Here is a 24,873-nt window from a genome sequence, read left to right as displayed (position 1 = left end):
AAGGCCTATAGGAGTCAGGTGATACAGCCATGCCCACTCATTTATGTGTTATTTATGTCCTCTTTCACTCTACAATGCAGAGTTCAGTAGTTACAAGAGAGACCATATAACATACAAAACGATCTGACCATTTATAGAAAAAGTTTACTGACCCCTAATCTAGATAACAACTTGTTAGTGAATGTTAGACATCATTATTTTAGTCATTATGTATCTGCAAGGGTATGTTTGTGTATATATAATTCCTAAGCTGCCACACTACAAAATTCTTTCTTCCCAGATAGAAAATAAAAAGACATATGACCCTTAAATGCACTAGCCCTTGTACAATACCTAGTTTTTGAGACATTCTGGTAATTAAATATTATAAAAAGGGATACTGTAATTCTCAAATGGATCAATTCATCTTTACTTTTTGAGAAAATAGTTTCCACATAATACAATATGTTCAAGAGTATTTTTTGGCAGGGAGTAGTTAGCAGGGGTAGCCCACAAAAACAAATAAACAATGATGTGGTACTATAATTCTAAAACAGCAGGATTACAGTGATAAACTTAAAATTCCAAGTACCAGAAACAAAATATAGTTGTAGGAACTGGACCTGTATTAATGGTAAAATGTCATAACTTCGTGATCTATTTGTAATTTCATAAATAAGTTTCATAATTAAATACAGGAAATTTAACAGCCTGTCTACCTACCCCCCCCCCCCCAGGCTAATAATAACAACAGGCTAGAAATAGACAATTTTCTGTCTCACTGATTATAACCTGGAATAATCTCCACTTAAAATTCAGGATGACACATCCATCCTTTCATGTTTGAAAATTAAAAATCAAACATAAAAATGTGGCAGTTTTTACAAAAAAGAAAAACTCGAAGAAAATCCAAAATATTCATTTATAATTGAGTTGAATAAGGAGGGGGAAAAAATCACTTGAAGCCAAAATTTATATTAAAAATATGCTAGAGGAGGCAGGCACCATGCTGGAGGCAAACATAGTTTCTCAGAAACTCCAACAGCAAGTTATTTCTCCATTAAAGCATATTGTTGAACAAGATATGAAGCAGCTGGCATTTAGAGGTCACACTGAATGGAAAAATAACAGTTTTATATACTAGGTTATCATTAAGCTAGGCAAGATGCTCTGACCAACTAAAGGAATAGCAGATTCTTATCTCCCATCTCATATTCACTCTAGGGCCGTGGTCAGCAAACTGTGGCTCATGAGCCACATGCAGCTCTTTGGTCCTTTGAGTATGGCTCTTCCACAAAATACCACAGCCTGGGCGAGTCTATTTTGAAGAAGTGGCGTTAGAAGAAGTTTAAGTTTAAAAAATTTGGCTCTCAAAAGAAATGTCAATCATTGTACTGTTGCTATTTGGCTCTGTTGACTAATGAGTTTGCCGACCACTGCTCTAGGGCATATGCTCATAAAACTTGTCTCTTCATGTTTAGTTGGCAGAACATGTATAACTAAATTCCAGAAAGCTAAAAGTACTTACAGCACTCTGTTTTATTATCCTATTAAATAATTTTATTTTAAAGTTTCTTTTAAAAACAATTATTAAATTGTTATAAAGTTCTGCCAAAATGTGAGCAGTATATTCTACAAACTCACCCTGATCCACACAATATATGTCACTGTGAGATATAATGTTCTTACCTTGTTCTTCACTTCCTTCCTTACAAAGACTAGAGCTCTGGCCCAGACTTAAACTGATGTCATCAGAAGTCTTAGCAGTATCTGTATCTCCTACAAAGTTAAGAGAAACATGTGAAGTTATTATATTAAAAGTAATGACTGTACACTGGCATAACAAGAAAGGACATCAAGGAGTACAATAGATATCTACTATACTAGTTCACTACATGCCATGTCAGTATTCTCTAGCTACAAAAGAAGTAGACTATCAGACCACATAATTATTCTAATAGCACTAAAAACCAAACAATATGGAAAGCTTTATATTGTTAGCTAATAAAACTATTTCTTTTAAAAGAAGCAGTTTTGGGTTTTTTTTAATGAAAATTGAACTTGAAACAACATAAATTTCCCAGGGTAAATTAGTAAGCTAAAAAATTGTAAGATTAAAATAATATAAATGTATTTGAAATCCTATATAATAAAAGCCTAACATGAAAATCAACCAAACAGCGGAATGACCGGTCGCTATGATGCGCACTGACCACCAGGAGGCAGACGCTCAACGCAGGAGCTGTCCCCTGGTAGTCAGTGCACTCCCACAGGGGGAGCGCTGCTCAGCCAGAAGCTGGGCTCACAGCGAGCGAGCACAGAGACAGTGGCAGGAGCCTCTCCGCCTCTGCTGCAGGCAGGTGGTAAGCAGCAAGGGGTTCCAGACTGTGAGAGGGTGCAGGCCGGGCTGAGGGACCCCCCACCCCAGTGCACGGATCTTGTGCACCGGGCCTCTAGTAAATGTATAAAATAAAAGGCATATTATCAGATATATAGAAAAACATTTTCCCTTTCTTATTGCATCCAATTTAAACGTTTCACATTAAATTACTCCGTTTTCCATGAAACTCACTAAAACCCACAAAAGTATTTTCCCTCAAGGTGAGGAAGTTTAGTAGTACAAAATTTACAATTAATGCAATGTAATGCAAATGGTCAAATACTTTTGTGAAATTTGAATGATGAAAAGGGAACACAATTTAAATCAAGTAACCTTTACTGTAAGAAACATAATTTTATCTACAAAATAATTTCAAGAACAATTTTATTACATGTGAATATAAAATGCTCAGTTATCTTTATTACAACCAAAAAGGAAAATCAGAGACAACTTTCAAGTTAGATCATGTCTACCTTTAATAGTTGTTGCTGTTCCAAGACGAGAGGAACCAGATCCAATCTGAAAAATGGCATGAAACAAGTAAAACTAATTAAAATGATAGTTCTTTGTCGTTATCAAAATACACTAGCAAGATCATCAAGCAAAATTATTATCAAAACATATAATCAACCACTTTTATCAATATTAAAAGATACCATTTAGGCATTTCACATCAGAGTCATAGGCCTGTTTGCTGTAGCACATACTGTGTGTACATTACAGGTGTGCTGGGACACTGAATTCCTGAGTCCCTCTGTATGCTCAGGATTCATGGAACCCCCCAGGGTAGGATGCCTCCAACCTCAAGCAATCTATGCCATATAATTATTATTATTATTTTTTAATCCTCACCCAAGAAATCAGGATATTTTTCCATTGATTTTTTTTGAGAGATTGAAAAGAAGGGGGGGAGGGGAGAGACAGAGAGAGAGGGAAACATCGATGTGAGAGAGACACATAGACTGGTTGCCTCCAACATGAGCCCTGACCTGGGGTAGGGACTGAACCTGCAACCCAGGTATGTGCCTTTGACTGGGAATTGAACCCAAGACCCTCCAGTGCGTAGGCCGATGCTCTAACCACAGAGACATGCCAGCCAGGGCCAATTATCATTTTTTATATTGCATCATGATATGTTCATGTTATAAACAAAAGCAAAATTAGGTAGTGAGTCTATGTGAAATAAATTCAGACTGATCAGAACATATAAAGGGAAGATTTGGAGGACAAAACAATATATCCCAAAAAGATCAATCTAAATCTTCAACTGTCAAACTGTTAAATCAATATGTACTTTCCTCGGTTCCAGACAAAAAGTAAGTACTTCTTTGTATATTGCTATAACGTATTTTAAAATAATTAAAAATTAAGACATCTATGAAAAATGAGTTTTTAGCACAAACAGAAAACTAAAATCTACTGAACTTTTAATGCTTACATTAAAGACTAGAGGCCCAGTGCATGATTGAATCATGCACGTATAGGGTCCCCTACACGCTTTCGCTTTTCGCGGTGGAGCTGGGTGCCTGTCCGCTGGTGCACCAGGCCTTTCAGAAGCCTCCGGCTCGGCGGAGGCTTCTGAAAGGCCTGGTGCCGGAGCCAACAGGCACCCAGCTCCCCCACTTTTGATGGTCCGCGGCCGCTGAGGGGGGCTACCCTGCTGTTGAGAGGCGCAGGGGGCGGAACTTCCGCCCCCTGCGCCTCTCAACGGCCGCTGAGGGGGGCTGCCGCGGATCTGGCCGTTGAGAGGCGCAGGGGGCGGGAGTCCCGCCCCCTGCGCCTCTCAACAGCAGGGTAGCCCCCCTCAGTGGCAGCGGATCCGTGCCTCTCAATGGCTGGATAGGCCACCCCGAGTCCCACCCCCCAGCCTCCCGCCGCCCAATCGTGGGCGTAGCGGAGTGATGGTAATTTACATGTTACTCTATTATTAGATAAGATGGTATAACACTTCCCTAAAATTTCACAACCATCATTTATTTTACTACTATAAAAATTATGTAAAAAAATACCACAAATTCCATAAACACCTTAAGGAAATAAAATATAACAACATGACAATTACTAAATCAACAAGTCTCAGTAACTCTTTCTCTAATCTGTTTTCAAGGGAGTCAAGAAGAAAACACTCAAGCAAATTTAACATCTTATCTAATAAAAGCGGTAATATGCAAATTGACCATCACTCCAACACACAAGATGGCTGCCCCCATGTGGACACAAGATGGCAGCAGGGGAGGGCAGTTAGGGGTGACCAGGCCAGCAGGGGAGGGCGATTATGGGTGAGCAGGCCAGCAGGGGAGGGTAGTTGGGGGCGACCAGGCCAGCAGGTGAGGGCAGTTAGGGGCGACCAGGCCGGCAGGTGAGGGCAGTTAGGGGCGACCAGGCTGGCAGGGGAGGGCAGTTGGGGACGACCAGGCCGGCAGGGGAGGGCAATTAGGGGCGACCAGGACGGCAGGGGAGGGCAGTTGGGGAGGACCAGGCCTGCAGGGAGGACAGTTAGGGGCAACCAGGCTGGCAGGGGAGTGCAGTTAGGGGCAATCAGGCCGGCAGGGGAGCAGTTAGGCGGTGATCAGGCTGGCAGAGGAGTGGTTAGGGGGTGATCAGGATGGCAGACAGAAGAGGTTAGGGGCAATCAGGCAGGCAGGCAAGCAGTTGGGAGCCAGCAGTCCTGGATTGTGAGAGGGATGTTCCAGATTGGAGAGGGTGCAGGCTGGGCTGAGGGGCACACACACACACACACACACCATGCACGAATTTTGTGCACCGGGCCTCTAGTCTTAGAATAAAATTAAAAACATTCAAATAATATTTTGTATTTTACTAAATCTTTCCTTTCATTGATTCAACTGAACAGAAGTATACAATAAAAAATTAACTCAAAATATAAGTTAATAATGACTTCGAAGGAGCAAGAGGGACTTTCTTCATCTAGATGGCAATTAAATATATACTGTATATATATATGTGTGTGTGTGTGTGTGTAAAATACCACTTAAGATATGTATACTATATAAAAGTTATATGGCAGTGAATGATAAGTAAAAATATGCATACATAAACATGTTAAAACTACTAATAAATTCTTGATATAGCCAATAAAAATGAACTTTGCAATATATTTAACTGTTGATTAAACTGTATGCTCAGCAAAAAAATGTACTTACTGTGAAAACTCAGTTAAAAATAAGAATATCAATAAAAGATATTAATAAATAATCAAAAAATTATTAATCAGCAAGATAAACACCAAATGACTATTACGGACAGGAGAACTTCTGAGACCAACATCAGGAATAGAAAAAAAAGCAAAATAAAATCACACAGGTTTCTACCTGGTTGCTTGGGTCTAGGCCTGCATAAGAATTTCTTGAACTGCAACCAACTGGTGGTGTGGCCTCTCGAATGAACTCGGACATTTCAATACCTCCACCAGGATCACTGTGGGAAAGAATGAGAAAGAGAGTAACTGCCATTATTCCGCCACCAATGGCTTTCTTTTTATTATTTTTTCTATAAAAGAGGTTCTGGTTTTTAATAGAGCAAATGGCAAAAAAGGAATGATCATTCTTCATTTATAAGTCTAATAATTTGAACTATTTTATAAACCATAAAATATTTTCACTCCTTGAAAATACTTAAAAACACTCTCTCAAATTGTCTACACTCAATCAACATTAGAAACTGACCTTAATTACAATTATAATAGGCACACCAAACAGGGTACATATTTTGTGATGTGTGTCATATAAACACTAGCAAAGAAATGATTCACCTTTTGTTTCCTAAGAGCAAAGAGAAATCAGCCATTGTAAACACAGCAAGTAATGAGATCTTACACCACTCTCAGGACCAGTCTGAGCTGTGCGACACAATGATGGGCATGCAAAAGAACAGTCATCCTGGTCAAGCAACTTGTATCTGTTTGTTTTTTAAGTTATCAGCACTTAACTGGAATACTAACTTGTTTTATATAACTGGAAACCTAAAATTGTGTGTAGGAGTTAGGAGTTAGAAGGCTTAAGTTAAATAAAATGATGCTCACTATATAGTAACAACAGGTATTAGATAACAGAGAGAAAAGTTCTAGGTTCAAAAAACTGGGGAGGTCCCCATATAGTCCTTAAAGATAATGGGATCCCCCAAATTAGGAAAAGCGATCACACCAATTTCTTAAAAATGTATAAAGTTCCTTAGGAACACAACTTTTAGAACAACTCGGGCCTACAATTTGTCATAATCTTATTTTTTGCCCAAAGTTTTTTATTTATTCTATCTGGCATATACAGAGTTAAGTACTCAATAAATTTTTTTAGCTATTATTATCAAGGATAAAAGTCCTGGGATATATGCTAGGCGTTATAGTGGTTATAAACTATTTTGCCATCCAACACTTAATTCAGCCTTTTCATTAACAAAACAAACAAAAAAGCAACCTAAAATTCTTCTGGTGAACCACCTCATCCCAAACTCTCATATGGCTTTGGGTGAGGCTGACCCATCCTCAGTGAGTTCTACTAACCAAAGTCAATCAGCAGGTCCTATTCTCTTGGTGATAGAGCAGTTCTAGAATAAGCACATGCATGACCCAACTCAAGCTAGCCTGAATCAGGCCAGGAGTGTTCTATTGTTGAGAAAAGACATTTATCTCTCTCTGCTAGTCTTAATGTAGCTGCTTTTTTTCTTTTTTACAACTACAAGGGGAGAGCCTGTCTAAAAAGCCAATGAAAAGAAAAGGTCACAGCCTGGTGAAGGGAACAGGACCACAAAGTGATTGTTTAAAACCACCCCTTGAAATCACACATTTGAAGACATCCTTTACATATAGATTTTTTAGTAATGTGAGCCATAATTCCCTTAGCCTGTTTGCGTGGGGTATTCTGACAGCTGCCATCAAAAGATATGGGCAAAATATAATTTGCTTACAAGTGTTGCTTCCACTTAAGTATTTATCACGATATCATATGTAGTGTTTTTATTAATGGTTTCATAACTATCAGATCCCTATTTGCTTAAGGGTTCCTAACTCTAGGCCACCAACTATAGTTAGGTAATATTCAATGAGGAAAATTAGCTTTCTAACTTGCTATCCATTTATAAAAATAAAGCATATTGTAAATCGGTTACAAATCTGATGACCAATTCAGCATACAAATGTCCATGTGTGAGAAAAGGGGAACGTGCTCAAGTTTGTTAGTTGTTTGGTGTTAACTCATACAAGACATACAGGCCATGATGAGGAATATTTTTCTAACTTGGTAAGACCTTAAGTGAGTATATAGAGACAGCTATTACCATACTGAAGTAGTGATGAGTAATATCCAGCAACATTACTCTATCTCCACTGGAATGCATTCTCTAAGTCAGATTCCATGAAAATCAGAAGATGGAGGGCAAGGTAAAGACTAAGGAAAAAAATATACAACACCAGAGAAAGGAAAGAGAGCCCTCATCTTGCCTAGTTTATATACGTCAACTTTACTGATATATAAATTACAGATCATCCATTTAAACTCTGCAATTCAACAGCTTTTAGTATATTCCTAAAGTTGTGCAACCATCACCACAGTTAATGTTAGAATATTTTTATTCTCCAAAACAAACCCCTTTAGCTTTTACCACCCTCCCCCATTCCCATCCTGCCAAGGCCTAAGTAGCCACTAATCTACTTTCTGTCGCTATAGATGCCTATTATGGACATTTCATATAAATGGAATCATATATTATGTGGTCACTTGTAACTGGCTTCTTTAACTTAGCATGTTTTCCAGGCTCACCCATATTGGAGCATGTATCAGCATTTTATACCTTTTTATGGCCTAATAATATTCCATTTAATGAATAAAACACATTTTGCTTATTTAGTCATCAGTTGATAATCTTGCCTAGTTTTTTGTTGTTTATTTAAGGTTGTTGATTTTTATTGATTTTAGAAAGAGAGGAAGGGAGAGGGGGGAGAGAGACAGAGAGAAAAACATTGATGTAAGAGAGAAACATCTATTGGCTGCCTCCTGCACATCCTGAAACCTGGGCAGGTGCCTTGGGCAGGAATGGAGCTGGAGACCTTTTGGTGCAATGAGCCACATGGGCCAGGGCAATCTTGCCTAGTTTTATACATTATTTTTGACAGCAAGTCCAAATGATTATAATCTGAATGTATTATTATTAATTAAAATAAAAGCAAATATTTACTAAGTAGTACATTCCAGTCATGGGAACATGTGCTCTATTTGCATTTTCTCATGAAGTATTCTCTTAAAACCTATGATTTAACAGATGAAAAAACTAAAAACGGGAGGGTGAAAAAACTTGGCTAGCATCTCAGAGGAGCAAACAACATACACTGGTATGCGGAGTTCAAGTGGGAAGGGAGGATAAAAATAACACTTACACAGCACTCTACACTGTTATATCTGTTTTTTGTTTTTTCCCACACAAACCTGAATGTAGGCACTCAAAACCGTAAAGACTGAGAAAAGATTTGAACACCAGGTCTGCACAACTCTAAAACTCACAGTCTAAGATACCATTACTGCCTTTCAACAGACAGACACTGAAGTTCTCTTTCCATCTCAAAACCAGAAATAAACACCATCATCTGGCAAGTTTCTTAACCTCAGCAATGTTGACATTTGGGGCCACGTAATTCTTCATTGTGGGGACCATCCTGCACATAGCAGCATCCCTGACCTCTACAAACTAGATGCCAGTAGCACTCCCCGTAGTTGTGATAAGCAAAAATGTCTTCAAATAATGTCTCTTAGGGGGTAAATCACCCCTGGATGAGAAACAATGTTGGCCAACATTGAGTGAGAAGAAGGTATTAAGGAAGCGAAAAAGATGAAGAAAACAATAAATGACTCCTTTAAAAAAATATCCTCTAGCAAAATTATTATACCTCTCTCTTCTCTATAAATTTAGAAGCAGAACTCTTAGCCAGCCACAGGTATACTAAATATAGCTAAACATATAAAACAGCTGAGTAAGAATTTTCTTTATTGGCAAGACTTGCCGATTTTCAGCAATGGAGAGTTTTAGCACATACCTGGAAAGCATAGTAGTTTAAAATTCTCACAGAAGCAAAATGGTCAACTGTAGTAAGCAATACACCAAATTTGACCTTTATGTCTTAAATTCCCCATCTGTTAAAAAATATATACCAGCCAAAACCGGTTTGGCTCAGTGGCTAGAGCGTCGGCCTGCGGACTGAGGGGTCCCAGGTTCGATTCCGGTCAAGGGCATGTACCTTGGTTGCGGGCACATCCCCAGTAGGGGGTGTGCAGGAGGCAGCTGGTCGATGTTTCTCTCTCATCGATGTTTCTAGCTCTCTATCCCTCTCCCTTCCTCTCTGTAAGAAATCAATAAAATATATTTTAAAAAATATATATATACACACACACACACACACACACACACACACACACACACACCAGGTACAGGACAAGGCAGAAAAGAAAAAGGATAGAGTCTAATATGAATTATAAAGGAGACTTCACGAACTAATTTGTTGATTATTAGCACCATTAACTACTCAGGTTTTCATCAGAAACATCCCAGCACCATTGACAAATATAGATTACAGTGTTGTTCATAAAAGTATGACTACATAAAAACAAAGTTCCTAAACAAAATAAATTTCAGAAAACTTAGCCTAAAATTCACTTGCATACAGTTTAAATAGATCCTTAATTTATAATACTGTAAGCATTACTGCCATGAGAAACAGAGAAAATATGGTTTATCTCCTAAATGTTTTTGTTCAAATCATAAAATTCTAAGTGTAATTTCCTCTGCGGAAACATTAGAAACGTAATACAAACAATGGCTTTGCCTCTTCCTATAAGATACAGATTTAATAAGCATTTTTTAACTGCTGCACCACAGTCAAAGAAAACCATCATTCATGCATGCAACAAACTGACAGCTATTATGTAGTAAGCACAGAGATAAGCTCTGAAAATAAAAGTATAGATTTTCTTGTTCATGTCTTTTCCTCAGAAAAAAATGTGAGTCACAAGGTGGGAAGGTGGGGAAAGGGAGATATCAAAAACAAAAATCTATAACAAAGACCCTATTTGATGGTGAAATTTAAAAACACTTTAAACTTAGAAAAACACATGGATGTACACTAATACTACTTCAATTTAACCATGTGCTAGAAGTCATAGCCGATGAAAAAGTTAAACAAGAAGTATAAGGACTAGAAAGGAAGAAATAAAACATCATTTACAGAAAATCAAGAAAGAAACTATAAAGTTTCATTGTTAATAGGGAGTTTAATAAAGTTGCTGGATACAAAGTAAACTGCTACATTCATTTAAAGGGGAAAAACAAAAAAGTATTTATTAAAAAATTTATAATAGCAAAAAAAGTATAAAATAATTTGGCTAATTTAACAAAAGCTATATAAATAAACCTTTTAATGGAAAAATAATAAATCTTTACTGAAAGACCTTAAAAAAGACTAAATAAATGGAGAGATTCAATTTGGTAAAGATAGTAATTCAATTTAATTCCAATAAAAATCCTAAATTCTCATTTATTCTTTGTTATAACTGTAATATGGTCTATGGGCACTATTAGTTCCATGAGTACTAATAGTACTACGAGTACTATTATTTGCCTCATCATTCAGATGAGGAAGTCAAGCCATACAAAACTTAGTAACTCCTCCAAGATCATACAATCAGGAAGTGATTCAAGCCCCCACACATTAAGTGCAGAGTCTACATTCCGTTTGCTTACCCGCTATACAAGAGTACGCATCCTAACAGAAACAGAATAAACTTAAGAAATATTCAGAACTCATTAGAAAAAAAAACCTGAAGTTTTACAAGGCATAACAGACAAGTGAATAAGTGAGTATACACACCAGGTCCCTATTTAAAGGTTGCATTCTCTCCAGATTTAATCGAATTATCATCAAAATTCTAATGGCATTTTCTGGAGGATGAGCACACAGGGGACATCTCACAAAAATCTAAGCTAGTATATGCATGAGAAAACCAAGATAACATTGAAAAAATACACTGAGTGGCGAGATTATTATGATCTCTGAACACATAATAATCTGGCCACTCAGTATGTGTGTGTGTGTGTGTGTGTGTGTGTGTGTGTATACATATATATACATACATATATATGTATATGTATATATATATGTATACACATATGTATATATGTGTATACACACACATATATGTATATATGTATACATATATGTATATATGTATACATATGTATATATGTATACACACATATGTATATATATGTATACACACATATATATGTATACATACATATATATGTATGTGTATGTGTATGTGTATATGTATATGTGTATGTATATGTATATTAGAGGCCCGGTGCATGAATTCATGCATGGATGGGGTCCAGCAAGCCTGGCCAGGGGGAGGGGACATGGGTGGTTGGCCGGCTTGCCTGCTGGTCGAACTTCTGGTCGAGGGGACAATTTGCATATTAGCCTTTTATTATATAGGATATACACTGAGTGGCCAGATTATTATGCGTTCAGAGATCATAATAATCTGGCCATTCAGTGTATATTGAAGAGGGATTCACACTGCTAAGTATTAAACATATTAGAAAGCTTAAAAGCAGTATGTTATACACAAAAAAAGCCAGAAAGATCAATGGGGCAGAAAACAAAACCCATAAGTTGACATAAGTATTGTACATGAAAAATAAAGGATTTAAAATCACTGCGGGAAGAAATTTATTATCCATTAAACAGTGTTGGGACGAAACCTAGAAAAGAAAATAAATTAGAATGTTTTCAGATTGACTACAATTTAAGAGTGAAAAATAAAATAAGAATATTGAAAGTAGACATGTGATTTATACAATTTGGGATAAGAAAAAAATCTTGCAAAACTTGACATACTATGTGTACAACTAGTAAACATTCACAGAATAGATCACATAAAAATAAATTATGGCATATAAATAAGTAAAATTCTATAAACTGAAAAGTACTTGACATAAAAGATAGTTAACATCCTATATAAATAAATATCTTCTCCAAACAGCAAAAAACTAAACACTGATAGAATGAGAATTAACAAAATAACAAATATAAGTAGCAATAATACAAGAAAAATACCTCCATTTCACTGTAGTAATCCAAACACTGAAAAGTTAAACAATAAAATCTCTATCAAAATTTTGTCAAAATACTAAACACTGAGTGTTGTCAAAAGAACAAAATAGAAGCTCTCTGATTGCTGGTCATTGTAATTAAAAGGTAAAATCTTCGGAATCTGGCAATATATATGGAAAATCTTAAAAGTAGGTATATTTTCTAATAAATCTACCTAAGCTAAATTCTGATTAAAAATTTAATCATTTAAAATCTAAACATCATATTGATCAATATTTGAATGTGAAAATAACTGGAATAACTAAAAATAAGATAGGAAATATGGTGTATCCATAAAATGGAATACTATGAAGTCAAAAATAGAAGCACATAAAAAACTATTTCAAGTATTTACCCATCAGTGTCACTATTTTAGAGCCTGAGAATGTAATAGTTTATAAGAAAAACAAGGCCCTTGTTTTCAAGAAGCTTATAAATAAAATAAATGATTAAGTATGAGAATTTCAGATAGTGGTTAATGCTATGAACATAATTATTTCAAGGGTAAATAATTTGTTGAATGAACAAACAGTGTAATCATGTGAGTGATGGAGAAAATATAATTAAAAGGGATAAACCAAGGCTTTCAGTGTACTCGAACACATTCATAAACATTATCTGTCTTACAGCATTTCTATCTTGATACCTGAAATAATGCATATTATAATGAATGGAGAAACATGGCATAGTGGTTAAAAGCATGAACTCCAGATCTGACTCTCTGGATTATTTGATCTTCCTCACCTTAGTTTTCACATCTGAAAGGGATTATCACAACATCTACCTCATACAATTGTTTTGAAGATTGAATGAACTTATTGCATAACTGACTTCTTAGGGTTCCTTCTAGAGAAGGAACAGCCAAGTTCCTAAGGTGAGAATATAAAACTGAAAAATATTTATAATAGATTAAGTGAAAAATGCAATTATAAATGCCAAGCAAAATATTACAATTTGCTTAAGAGATACATACATTCTATTTATATGTATAAATAATATGTAAATCCTAAGATTTGTAAGTCATGCTTTAACATTATTATTTATTTGGACTGTTTTTCATTGGTTTTGGTCTTTGGTGTGAATAATTATTATACAATTATAATTACTATGGTTCCAACATGTAAATTAGCAGGAAGGCCAAGGATATTGATTTAACCCCCAGATATGCCAGTTAGCTTTGCTGTGATCTACTACTGTGACAATCTGTATTTGTCATTGTATCTATAGTGGTAAGATCTATCACTACCTTAAAACCATGTAACAGAACAGGCACAATACAATAATCACATCACTGTACTCATGCAGGATCTACATCATTACAAACTGAGTGACATGGGGGACCTTACCTCGGTCCATTGCTGTCTTTTCTCCTAGTTGAACAGTTGCCTTGCTCAGCTTTGGCTCGCTGATCTTTGAACTCATTTGCATTCCTATCTACAACTTCTCCAGCATCCAGTGCTCTGTGGAGTCGATAGTTGACCATCTTCAGAACAATGAAAACAGCAGCTATCACAGGACAATAAACTGCTACTATAATCATGGAAGAAGGAAGGGCCTTTGAGAGGAAAAAAATAAAGATGTGCATTTTTAAATATCTTATATTTCATTCAATGAGAGAAATATGTAACTAAGAATAAACATACACAGTCACACACACAGCATCAATTATGTTACTATTACTAAGTTGTAAAAGTAAAAGACAGCACTGCCCAATACAGTAGCCACTAGATACATGAGGCTATTGAGCACTTGAAATGTGGTTAGTATGACTGAATTGTGTACTGTAAATAAACTACCATGGGATTTTGAAGACTATGAAAAAAAAAAAGTGTAGCCCTAGCTGGTTTGGCTCAATGGATAGAGCATCGGCCTGCAGACTGAAGGGTACCAGGTTCAATTCCAGCCAAGGGCACACGCCTGGGTTGTGGGCTCGATCCCCAGTAGGGGGTGTGCAGGAGCTAGCCAATCAATGATTCTCTCTCATCATTGATGTTTCTATCTCTCTCCCTCTTCCTTCCTCTCTGAAATCAATACATATATTTTTTTAAAAAGTGTAAAACATCTCAATAATTTTTATAAATGTTGAAATAACATTTATAGTACTGCGTTAAATAAAATATTATTACGATTAATTAAATGTTTTTTCTTATTTTTAATGTGGCTACTAGAAAAATTTTAATTACATATGTGATTCACAGTACATTTCCATTGGACAGTTCTGGCATGAAGCCCATGCCAAAGAGTTTATAATATACAACTGAAGAGTTAAGGTATCACATTACATAATACATGAGTAAGACAGGGTTGTGATCCAAATATATATAATCTCTGTTTATGTGCTCTCTGTAAGTTTTTTAAAGATATAAACATTCCTTGTGTTCTAGAAAATTACAAGTTAAAACTGTCATTTGAATCCTTAGATCTGTGACTGTAAAACCAGTTAAGACATGGGAGACATGCAAAACCCAAGTATGTTTTATTTTAAAATATACTTAAACACTTAAAACACTTAGAAATTATAGACTGTCAAATAAAATAATACAGAACAGAATCAAGTAATAAACAGAACTGAAACAGGTCAGAAGCTTCCTGGGCACAGGGATTACAGATTCATCATACTTGAGGCTTCAGTGATGAAGACTTGAGTCCAGGGGTGGCAGGTTTCATGACCACTTGACTTATTATAGAAGGTATGGCCTCAGAGTCACTACTGGTAGAGACTATAAAACTAGGCTCAACTTATGTCCACATTCATAAGAAAGAAAAAAAAAATCACACTGGATGTCTTTGCTCTAGATTCCAAATGTTTTCATTTATCTGAGAACATAACTAAATTTGCTTGGAACAATAACCTCAAATTGTTTGAGATGGTAAAATTAAAAAGATCCTGGTAAAACAGGCAGATGTAGAATACAGATGTAATGAAAGTGTGTGCTTTTTATTTTAAGTTATTTGGGAGGGAGAGTGAGGGAAAGCGTGTGGGTAAAAAAGTAACTCAGGCCTACAGTTTAACATTTTTGGATTGGATATGGGCATAATCTATATATATAAAGAGGTAATATGCAAATTGGCCGGGATGCCATTAACAGTCACGACTGGCTCAGGAGGAGGCTGCGCACACAGATGGGTGGGAGGGCATTGCGTGCGCGGTGAGGCAAGCCACGGATGGTGCAGGCCTGGAGCGGACACACCGCAGCGCACCAGCAGTCCTGCCTCTGTGCGTGAGCTGCAGAGGAAACACCCTTTCTGACCGCTCATTGGCTAAGCTCCCTGTACACCGCCACTCACAGTGTTCTTGGTAACTTGGGTAATAAGAATCCAAGAAGGTGATCTAGGGTTTTCCCACCTCACTCCTGGAGGAAAAAATGAAGGTCCGCTGCTGGAGGGGTTAAGAAATGTCATATCCTACCCTGGCCGGTTTGGCTCAGTGGATAGAGCCTCGGCCTGCCGACCGCAGGGTCCGGGTTCGATTCTGATTAAGGGCATGTACCTAGGTTGCAGGCTCCTCCCTGGCCGGGGGCCAGGTCAGGGCGCATGCAGGAGGCAACCAATCGAAGTGTCCCTCTCACATTGATGTTTCTCTCTGTCTTTCCCTCTCTCTTCCAAGCTCTCTAAAAATCAATGGAAAAATATCCTCAGGTGAGGATAAAAAAAAGAAAGAAAGAAAGAAAGAAAGAAAGAAAGAAAGAAATGCCATATCCTATGAAAGAGACATCTTGAAAATGCCTAAAGAAAAAGTTGTCATTTTTTTCGTGGTGAAGGGACTGGAGTCCATGTTGATGAAAACACCTTGGCGGCTGCAGTGGCCAGCAGTGGCAGCAGCAGTGGGGTGATGGGGCTGGCACCTTCCCCTGATCAGCCCAGTTGCCTCCCGCAGAGGGAGGCCAGACTGTGGCTTATAAGCCGTCAGAAGGACATCCCCTGAGGGCTCCCGGACTCTGAGAGGGGACAGGCTGGGCTGAGGGACCCTCCCCCCCAGTGCATGAATTTCGTGCACCGGGCCTCTAGTAGGTATATATTTGGTATTTTTAAATACTTAGATTAAGAAGTCATTCATATTAGTGTATATAAAAAATAAAATAAAACTGTGGGGCGGTTGGGGAGAGGTCAAGGGGGAAAAGGAGACTTATGTAATACTTTAAACAATAAAGAATTTAAATTAAAAAAATAATAAAACTGTGATTCCAATTAAAAACATCATTGAGTAACTGATTTAGACTTAATTTTAAGCTGAAAAATGTATTTAAAATTTACAAAATCCATAAATATCAGGTTTAAAAGAGTTAAGTACTTTGAAATATTTGTAAGATAGCTTAAGTACTTAAAAATTAATACTAAAATTTATAAATGCAATTTAAGTGAAAAGGATCTTAAGCCATATTTTAAAAACCAAATCTCTTAAAAATGACTGTAAAATGTTGAGTTTAAAGAGTTGATTTTAAAATTCTAAGAGTTGAGTTTAAAATTCTAAGTTAACTTATAGTGTTAATAAACCTAGTATTCATTGTGTAAAAACAAAAAAGCCTGAATAAGCAGAAAATACACACACACATACACACACTCAAATTAATAAAAAGTTCAAAGTAAACACAAATATGAACACATATACTACTCAGAGTATTTACAAAAATTCTGCATGATGCTGGTTTACATGTGATATGTTCACATAAGAACTAGAATTATGGAGATCATTTAGTTCTACACACTCATTTCCAGACCAGAAATTGAGAACTACTAACTTTGAATGACTTAGTCAAAATTACCATCTTAATAACATCAAAACAACATAAGTAAACAAGGTTTCTTATACCTATGCCACGGCATGTTTTACTACATACCACAACACCAATTCTATTTTGTCAATGAAAAACGAGTCAGAGTTCCATCATTATTCACCGTAGTTCATACTAAGATAAAAATGATTGATTACATTAACCAAGTGGATGGAAAGAGAGCAATCTCTCCATTATTTCTCAGAGTGGCAGACAATGGAAATGTTAATGGCCTCTCCACATGGGAAAAGATAAAAGAAACTACTTAATATTGAATAGTCTATCGTATTTGCCTCTACAAATGAGTCGAAGATGAATGCCTAAAACAGATCTAAAACTCTCCCTTCCCCACTATCATACTGCCAAAAGCAGTAGATAATTGAGTGCCAAGAAACACACTAAAATGTGTAGGATCTACATATATAGTAAGTACAGACTTCCTTTTAAACATTCATTATTGTAAAGACCGAAAACAAAAAATATAAGTGACCATTTCAGTATCAGATGATGGACACTTGTATTTCCTACTCAAACTACCAATGGAACCCTTCATTTTACACTATGTTTTTATACAGGTTTTTTTAAGCCCCGTCAGAGGTTACCCTTGAGGTTTCCAGGTGACAGCTGAGCTGTGCTCAACAGTTTCACTTTCCCCAAAGGATAAAGTACATAGGTACACACTGGGCGGCTGTGTGACTGTTCTCTACTTCTTCTCTACTCTACCTGCATTACTTCAAGGGCCTCTCAGCTGATCTCAGCACAAGTGACAACATTAGTATCAAATCATAAATGGATCATAAACCCTCCCTGTACCTGTGCTTCACTAATATAACAAGAAAATTTTAAAAGATGTCTGCATTTACATGGCTTCACTGGTCCCCTAAAATTCAACACCAGCCCTAACCGGTTTGGCTCAGTGGCTAGAGCGTCGGCCTGCGGACTGAGGGGTCCCAGGTTCAGGTTCGATTCCGGTCAAGGGCATGTACCTTGGTTGCAGGCACATCCCCAGTAGGGGGTGTGCAGGAAGCAGCTGATCGATGTTTCTCTCTCATCGATGTTTCTAACTCTCTATCCTTCTCCCTTCCTCTTGTAAAAAATCAATAAAATATTTAAAAATAAATAAATAAAATAATATAAAAGAAAACACCAAAAAACGAGAAACTAGTCAGGCCACCTATTTTTTAGTTTTATAAATTATATATCAAAGAGCAAACCTAGTAGTATTTGCCATTCACCTTTATATTTTATTAAATTAGATATATCAATACTGTGTTTTCAAAGAAAGATTTTCAGAGACAACAGAATTCCATTTATCAGGAAGTAGCTTCTCATGGGAAAGCAGGTTTTTTTCCCTGAAGAAAAAAACTTTTACAAGATAAAACTGCTTATGTTTCTGTTAAAATTTTGTATCCCATTCAACAACCCAGTTCTAAATTAAAACATCTATTTCAATTCTTTTTTAGCAATTACTTATTGACTTAAGGTTAACTGTGTTCCATAACAACCAAAAGTACTAGTATTTCCAAAAGGGCACATTTTACCTGTTTAGGTTACAATTTTTTATTGTAGACTAGGGGCCCAGTACATGAATTCATGCACCTTGAAAGGAACTGTAGGCTGTGAGGCTGCGGTAGGCACGTGCCCCCACCCGGCCCCTCCCATCACGCCCCCCCCTCCCGGTCCCCCATCTGCCGGCGTGGAGCGATTTGGGCTGGGGCCAGCAGGGGGTGCGAGCAGGGCTGGCGCCGTCAGCAGGTGCGAGCAGCGGATGCTGCCCCGATCACCCCTCAGAAGCAGGGGGAGGTGGAGAAGCCCTCAGGGACGATCAGGGCCAGCAGCCGCCGCTCACACCCACTGACAGCATCGAGGGATCGGGACCGGCGCCGGGTGTGAGTGGCTGGCAGCGGGTACGAGTGGTGGCTCCAGCACCAGCTGCAGGTGCGAGCGGGGCCAGCACCAGCTGCAGGTGCGAGCGGGGCCAGCACCAGCAGCAGGTGCAAGCGCCAGGTGGGACCGCGACACCCAGGAGCAAAGAATTTTCAGTAACCACCAGAGGCGCGCCCCGATGGCAGCAACCAGCACTCAGCCTTGGTCTGGCGCCCCAGCTCACCTGCTCCACCATCCCACCGCGGCCGACACCCGCCATGTTCTGTGCTCTGCCGCCTGCTGCCAATGCCTGCCATGTTCCATGCGCACCCCCTGGTGGTCAGCGCACATCTTAGCAACCGGTTATTCAGTTGTTCAGTTGTTTGGTTGTTCCACCGTTTGGTCTACTTTCATATTAGGGTTTTATATAGAGAGATGTCATCTTTAAGTTAATGCTGGTGCAACCAAGCACATTAGCTGTCCTCTAGTAATAAAAGCTGATCTATCTTATCTTCACGTAAAAGTCTATTATTACAAACTATTTGTATAATAAGGCTGGTTTTACTTCTTTCCTAGGTTACCACAAACAGTGGACAGCAGAGAACGAAGGTGGTTTAGCAGGTAGTGTAATAGTGATGGACAAACAAGGCCCTCATTATGTAACTAGGAAAGGTCACAGCCCTGCAAGCAATCATCACAGACTTCAAGTACTCTTCTTATACATCTCAAACACCTATCTCATAGATCTTATATAGCAAAAAGTTATAACATTAAAACAGACAAGCTGGCCCTAGCCGGTTTGGCTGAGCGGATAGAGCGTCGGACTGCAGACTAAAGGGTCCCGGTTCAATTCCAGTCAAAGGCATGTACCTCGGTTGCAGGCTCCTCCCTGGCTGGGCCTGGTCGGGGCACATGCAGAAAGCAACCAATCGATGTGTCTCTCTCACATCAATGTTTCTCTCTGTCTTTCCCTCTCTCTTCCACTCTCCCTAAAAATCAATGGAAAAATATTCTCAGGTAAGGATTAACAAAAAAAAAGAAGTAAAAAAAAAAACACAAAAAAATCCACAAACAAGCTGATTTTTTCCCCCAGTACTATTATGCTATGATTAGTAACTTCTTGATTTTTGAGATTTGCTCATCATGTAGTCATACTCAGGCATTCATACCAGTTTAGTCAGAAATCAATGATCTGCAAATGGAACAGAATAGAGAGCACAGAAATAAACCCATGCCTATATGGTCAATTAATATATGACAAGATATACAATGAATAAAGACAGTATTCAATAAATGGTGTTTGGAAAATTGGACAGATACATGCAAAAAAATTAAACTGGACTGCCTTCTTACATTCAAAATAGATTAAAAACTTACATGTAAGACTCAAAACCATAAAACTCCTAGAAGAAAACATGGGCAGTAAAATCTCTGACATTTCTCTTAGCAATATTTTTGCTGCTTATATCTTCTCGGGCAAGGGAAACAAATGGACTACATCAAACTAAAAAGTTTTTGCGCAGCAAAGGAAACCATCAACAAAATGCAAAGACAACCTACTGAATGAATGGAAGAAGATATTTGCCAATGATACATCCGATAAGGGGTTAATATCCAAAATTTATAAAGAACTAATACAACTCAACACCCAAAAAACAAACAATCCAATTTAAAAATGGGCAAAGGACCTAAATAGATATTTCTCCAAAGAGAACATACAGATAGCCAATAGACATATAAAAAGATGCTCAATCTCACAAATCATCAAAGAAATGGTTAAGTTATCCACTAGTAATAGTTACTATAGTATATTTATGTTAATTTTTTAGGACTTTTCTAGAAAACCAAATAGTGTTGTTGAAAACACAAAAAAAGGCAATTAGAGGGAAAGTAACTAAACAAGGAGCAGGGGATATAAGAGACACTGTAATGATTCAGATACTATGGTTTAATTTTGTTGTTGTTGTTATTGAGGAATAGTTGGAGGGAGGGATCCAGCCTTACATGGACTAGAGATGGAATGCTATAAAACAAGAATAAAATGATAGGAAGGAAAAAGACTACACGGTACTTCACAGCAGAGCTTTCCCTCAGTTTCCATAATCATCTTTAGATTACTGCAGAGAACAAAAGGGAGATAAAAAACAAACAAACCACAATTGTCACGTAATTCCAAAAGAGTCTCCAAACAATTCCTGTCTAAAAGGATTTGTCAATTAAGATAGCACATTGAAAGTCTAGAAATTTTTCAAAAATGAAGGTAACAAATACCCAATAATCTAAACTATTTAGAATTAGTGATTCAGAAAAATCCTTTGCAAAACTGATCCATCCTGTCCTATGTGCTGCAGTGGTTTCCTGATGAGATTACCATACCTATTCCCAAACCATCAAGCAGCAGCCAACCTATGGTGTAATAAACAAGAGCTGAAAATTATACTGGTTATTACAATATGCAAGAACAGCAAACAAAAACAGAAAGGTATAGATATTTATGCATCTAATAAAATACAGACATGGTACAGACTTATCTTTCAATATTATACAAATGTACTAGTATATCTAAAGGCTGGACTTCATTCTTTACCAAAAAACTACCAAAATCCTATCTAATAAAAGAGTAATATGCAAATTAACCATCATTCCACTATACCCACAAGCCACGCCCACAAGCCACGCCCACCAGCCAATCAGGAGCAAATATGCAAATAAACCCAACCAAGATGGCTACAGCCACAGAGAGCAGGAGTGAGGTTTGGGTTTCCCCGGCAATGGAGGAAGCCAAGCTTTCCACCTGCCCTTGCCGGCCTAGGCCTCCACTCAAGGCTACAAAGCTTCAATGATAGAAGATACATAAATCCAAACAAAAATGGCGGCAGCCACGGAGCTGGAAAGAGCAGGAGGCTAGGGTTGCCCCCGGCAATGGAGGAAGCCAAGCTTTCTGCCTGCCCTGGCCGGCCCAGGCCTCTGCTTAAGTCTACAAAGTTTCAATTATAGAAGATACATAAATCCAAACAGAAATAGCTGCCACCACGGAGCAAGCAGAAGGCTTGGCTCGACTCCAGGCTACAAAGTTTCAATTGTAGAAGATAAATAAACCCCAGATACCAGGGCCTCCGCTTGGGTCGCCAGGGGGCATGGCCGGCCTGCAAACCACCACAGGCCCCTTGCCCAGGCCACCCCACGCCCCAAGGGAACCCCCACCCTGATCTGGGACATCCTTCAGGGTAAACCAGCCGGCCCCCACCCATGCACCAGGCCTCTATCCTATCTAATAAAAGAGTAATATGCAGATTGACCATCACTCCAACACACAAGATGGCTGCCCCCATGTGGACACAAGATGGCCGCCACAAGATGGCCAGCAGGGGAGGGCAGTTGGGAGGGACCAGGCCTGCAAGGGAGGGCAGTTGGGGGTGATCAAGCCTGCAGGGAAGGGCAGTTAGGGGTGACCAAGCCGGCAGAAGAGGGAAGTTGGGGGCGACCAGGCCTGCAGGGAAGGGCAGTTGGGAGAAACCCAGGCCTGCATGGGAGAGCAGTTGGGGGGGACGAGGCCAGCAGGGGAGGTCAGTTAGGGGTAACCAGGCCTGCAGTGGAGGGCAGTTAGGGGCAATCAGGAAGGCAGGCAGGCGAGTAGTTGAGAGCCAGCAGTCCTGGATTGTGAGAGGGATGTCCCAGATTGGAGAGGGTGCAGGCTGGGCTGAGGGACACCCCACCCCCACATGCACGAATTTCGTGCACCGGGCCTCTAGTGAAATCATAAGAATATAACTTGAGGCACCAATATCCTTTACAAAGAACTATCTTGATTTATATCTCCTTTTGTAAATCAGTAACTTGACAATTTGGTGTCTAAATCACTCTTTTAGTAGTTTAATCAGTCTATGTAAATACAAGTAATTTGATTTTTAAAAAAACAATTTGATAAATTTATAAAAACAATTCATCTAAATGGTAAATAAGAGGACCAGAAGCTCTCATAAAGTCCAAATTAAATAACTTGACCTATTTCTTTATTCTATGTGTTTCCTATGAAAACTATTTTTCAGGATTCATAGTAAGTGAACATAAGAATTCATTAACAAGCACTGTCAACATCGCTTTGCAATTCTGAAGAATAGGAGCCAGGTTATCTTTTTTACTATATCTCACAAAATACCAGTGGGATTATTTTATAGGCTAATATATATACTAGTCAAATAATGGGATTCCTCTTGCACTTATTAACTATGTTGCTATTGATGTAATATATTACACAAGCACAAAATAGCTCAAATGAAACACTTAAAAATCAAAATAATTTAATTCAGTAACCAAAGTATAAAGCAAAGGATAAGTTAAACTATGAGGATCAAGTAAAAACAAACATTTTGAAATAAAATAATGACACACACACACACAAACATAGTTTTCAAAAGTTATTTGATTGTAGTCTTTTTATGTTTCACTAAAATTCAGAAGAATAAACTGTAAGCTGAGATCCCAACATAAGAATGTAAATCAGTAAAATTTATAAATTAAACGTAGATTAGCTCTATTTGGAGTATTAATAGAACCCACATGTCATTTTGCCCTGAGCTCACTCAATTTCCTTGAAACAGTGATGGTATTGGATGCTTCTATAATCCACTAGAGGCCTGGTGCATGGGATTCATGCACTGGTGCAGGCGTGGCCTGCGGGGAACGGCCTGCTGTGGGAGCGCCACTCATCCCGGTCAGCAGAGCAGCTGTGAACCCACCCTCTGAGCAGCTGCTCCCTGATCCGACATCTTCCGTGGAGCCGGAGCACTCGCCTCTCCAGGGGACCCAGTCGGGCTGGGTCCAGGGACAATAGCACTGAGAGGCAGCGGAATAGGCCTCAGTCCTGCGGCAGCCACGAACCCGCCTCCCAGCCTCTGGGGTCAGCTCTGCGAGCCCGGTGGTGGTGCTGTGCGGCCTGCTGGCATCCGAAGGAGGCGCCAGGGAGTGGGGAGGAGGAGCCTGGGGCTAGGAGGTGACAATCACAGCCTGGGTTTCTGCCCATCAGCCCGGGGTTCACAGCGGGAGCAGCCACTCATCCCGGTCAGCCGAGTAGTGCTCCTACTGTGGTAGCACACTGACCACCAGGGGGAAGATCCTGCATTGGGTGTCTGCCCCCTGGTGGTCAGTGTGCACCATAGCAACTGGTCAACCAGTTGTTCTGGTCATTCCACCATTCGGTCACTGAGCCTTTATTATATAGGATTCCTACCTTTAAAGGTAAATGCTAAAATTAGGTAATGTATCACACACAAGATTTAAGGTGAGATAAATATGAAAGCTGCCATTTCATCATTTTCCACAACAACTTTGACACACTTAATGGATAAAAGCTTTATTCATTCATTCACTCATTCATTCATTCATTCAGCATATACTTAGTGAACCTATTAAGTCCCAGATACTCTTCTGAGGAATGGTAATACTGCACTAAACAAGACCCTTTTCTTCTTAAAAATGACTAATTTCGTGTTTTACCAAGCACCACATGCTTTAAATGAATATCTCACAACAGTCCTTTGAAGAAAATATTATTATCTCCATTGTTACAGATAAGAAAATTGAGACTACTAAGTCATTTGCTGGCAGTGGTTAAGAGGTAGAAACACGATTTATATAAAGTCTGACTCCAATGGTGTAACACTTGACTTTTAAATCACTATACTAGACAGTCTCCCTCCAAAGCAGTGTTTTTCAACTTT

The 24,873-nt window shown here is 38.5% G+C and overlaps 1 protein-coding gene across 8 annotated transcripts in view; it reads right to left on the bottom strand.

Moving 5' to 3' along the window:
• PCNX1 (pecanex 1) overlaps window positions 1-24,873 on the bottom strand; it is a 159,650-nt gene that overhangs the window by 111,335 nt on the left and 23,442 nt on the right. For 7 of the 8 annotated variants that reach the window (XM_079768039.1, XM_079768032.1, XM_079768034.1 and 4 more), the window contains exons 2-5: window positions 13,862-14,070; window positions 5,692-5,797; window positions 2,833-2,878; window positions 1,669-1,758 (exon numbers count right to left, since the gene is read on the bottom strand). In XM_079768039.1, coding sequence (XP_079624165.1) covers window positions 1,669-1,758; window positions 2,833-2,878; window positions 5,692-5,797; window positions 13,862-14,070 — 451 coding nt within the window. The remainder of the gene's footprint in view (window positions 1-1,668; window positions 1,759-2,832; window positions 2,879-5,691; window positions 5,798-13,861; window positions 14,071-24,873) is intronic. The other variant, XM_079768038.1, reaches the window with a different exon arrangement.

Source organism: Cnephaeus nilssonii (genome assembly GCF_951640355.1).
Source record: "Cnephaeus nilssonii genome assembly, chromosome: 4".
Taxonomy (NCBI): domain Eukaryota; kingdom Metazoa; phylum Chordata; class Mammalia; order Chiroptera; family Vespertilionidae; genus Cnephaeus; species Cnephaeus nilssonii.
This window is presented reverse-complemented; position numbering and strand designations above follow the sequence as displayed.